The following is a 325-nucleotide window of genomic DNA, read 5'->3' as shown; positions in this document are numbered from 1 at the left end:
ATGCCAAAGATAAAGGTAAACTTAGGAATTAGATTTGTGTTCTGTTCTCTTACTCTTTATTAATAATACAAATGTCAGTAACTTAGAAATCATCCATATGCATGTCTGTCTTCCTAACTGGAAGGGAAAGTTCATGTCTTTGGTTTTTACATTTTTTTTTAATGTTTCGTTTGTTTTTGAGAGAGAGTGTGTGAGTTGGGGAGGGGCAGAGAGAAAGGGAGATACAGAATCCGATGCAGGCTCCAGGCTCTGAGCTGTCAGCACAGAGCCCAACGTGAGGCTCAAACTCGTGAACCGTGAGATCATGACCTGAGCGAAGTCGTAC

At 41.2% G+C, this 325-nt stretch overlaps 1 protein-coding gene across 1 annotated transcript in view; it reads left to right on the top strand.

The window, feature by feature from the left end:
* Positions 1–325, top strand: part of LAMP2 (lysosomal associated membrane protein 2) — a 28,938-nt gene that overhangs the window by 13,617 nt on the left and 14,996 nt on the right. The window contains exon 3 of the mRNA XM_077756277.1: positions 1–15. This exon is cut by the window's left edge and continues 241 nt beyond it. Within this exon, the coding sequence (XP_077612403.1) occupies positions 1–15 (15 nt within the window). The remainder of the gene's footprint in view (positions 16–325) is intronic.

The sequence above is a fragment of the Crocuta crocuta genome, unplaced genomic scaffold (genome assembly GCF_008692635.1).
Source record: "Crocuta crocuta isolate KB4526 unplaced genomic scaffold, BGI_CrCroc_1.0 scaffold1156, whole genome shotgun sequence".
Taxonomy (NCBI): Eukaryota; Metazoa; Chordata; class Mammalia; order Carnivora; family Hyaenidae; genus Crocuta; species Crocuta crocuta.
Note: the sequence above shows the minus strand (reverse complement) of the source record. Positions and strands in the feature narration are given on the sequence as shown.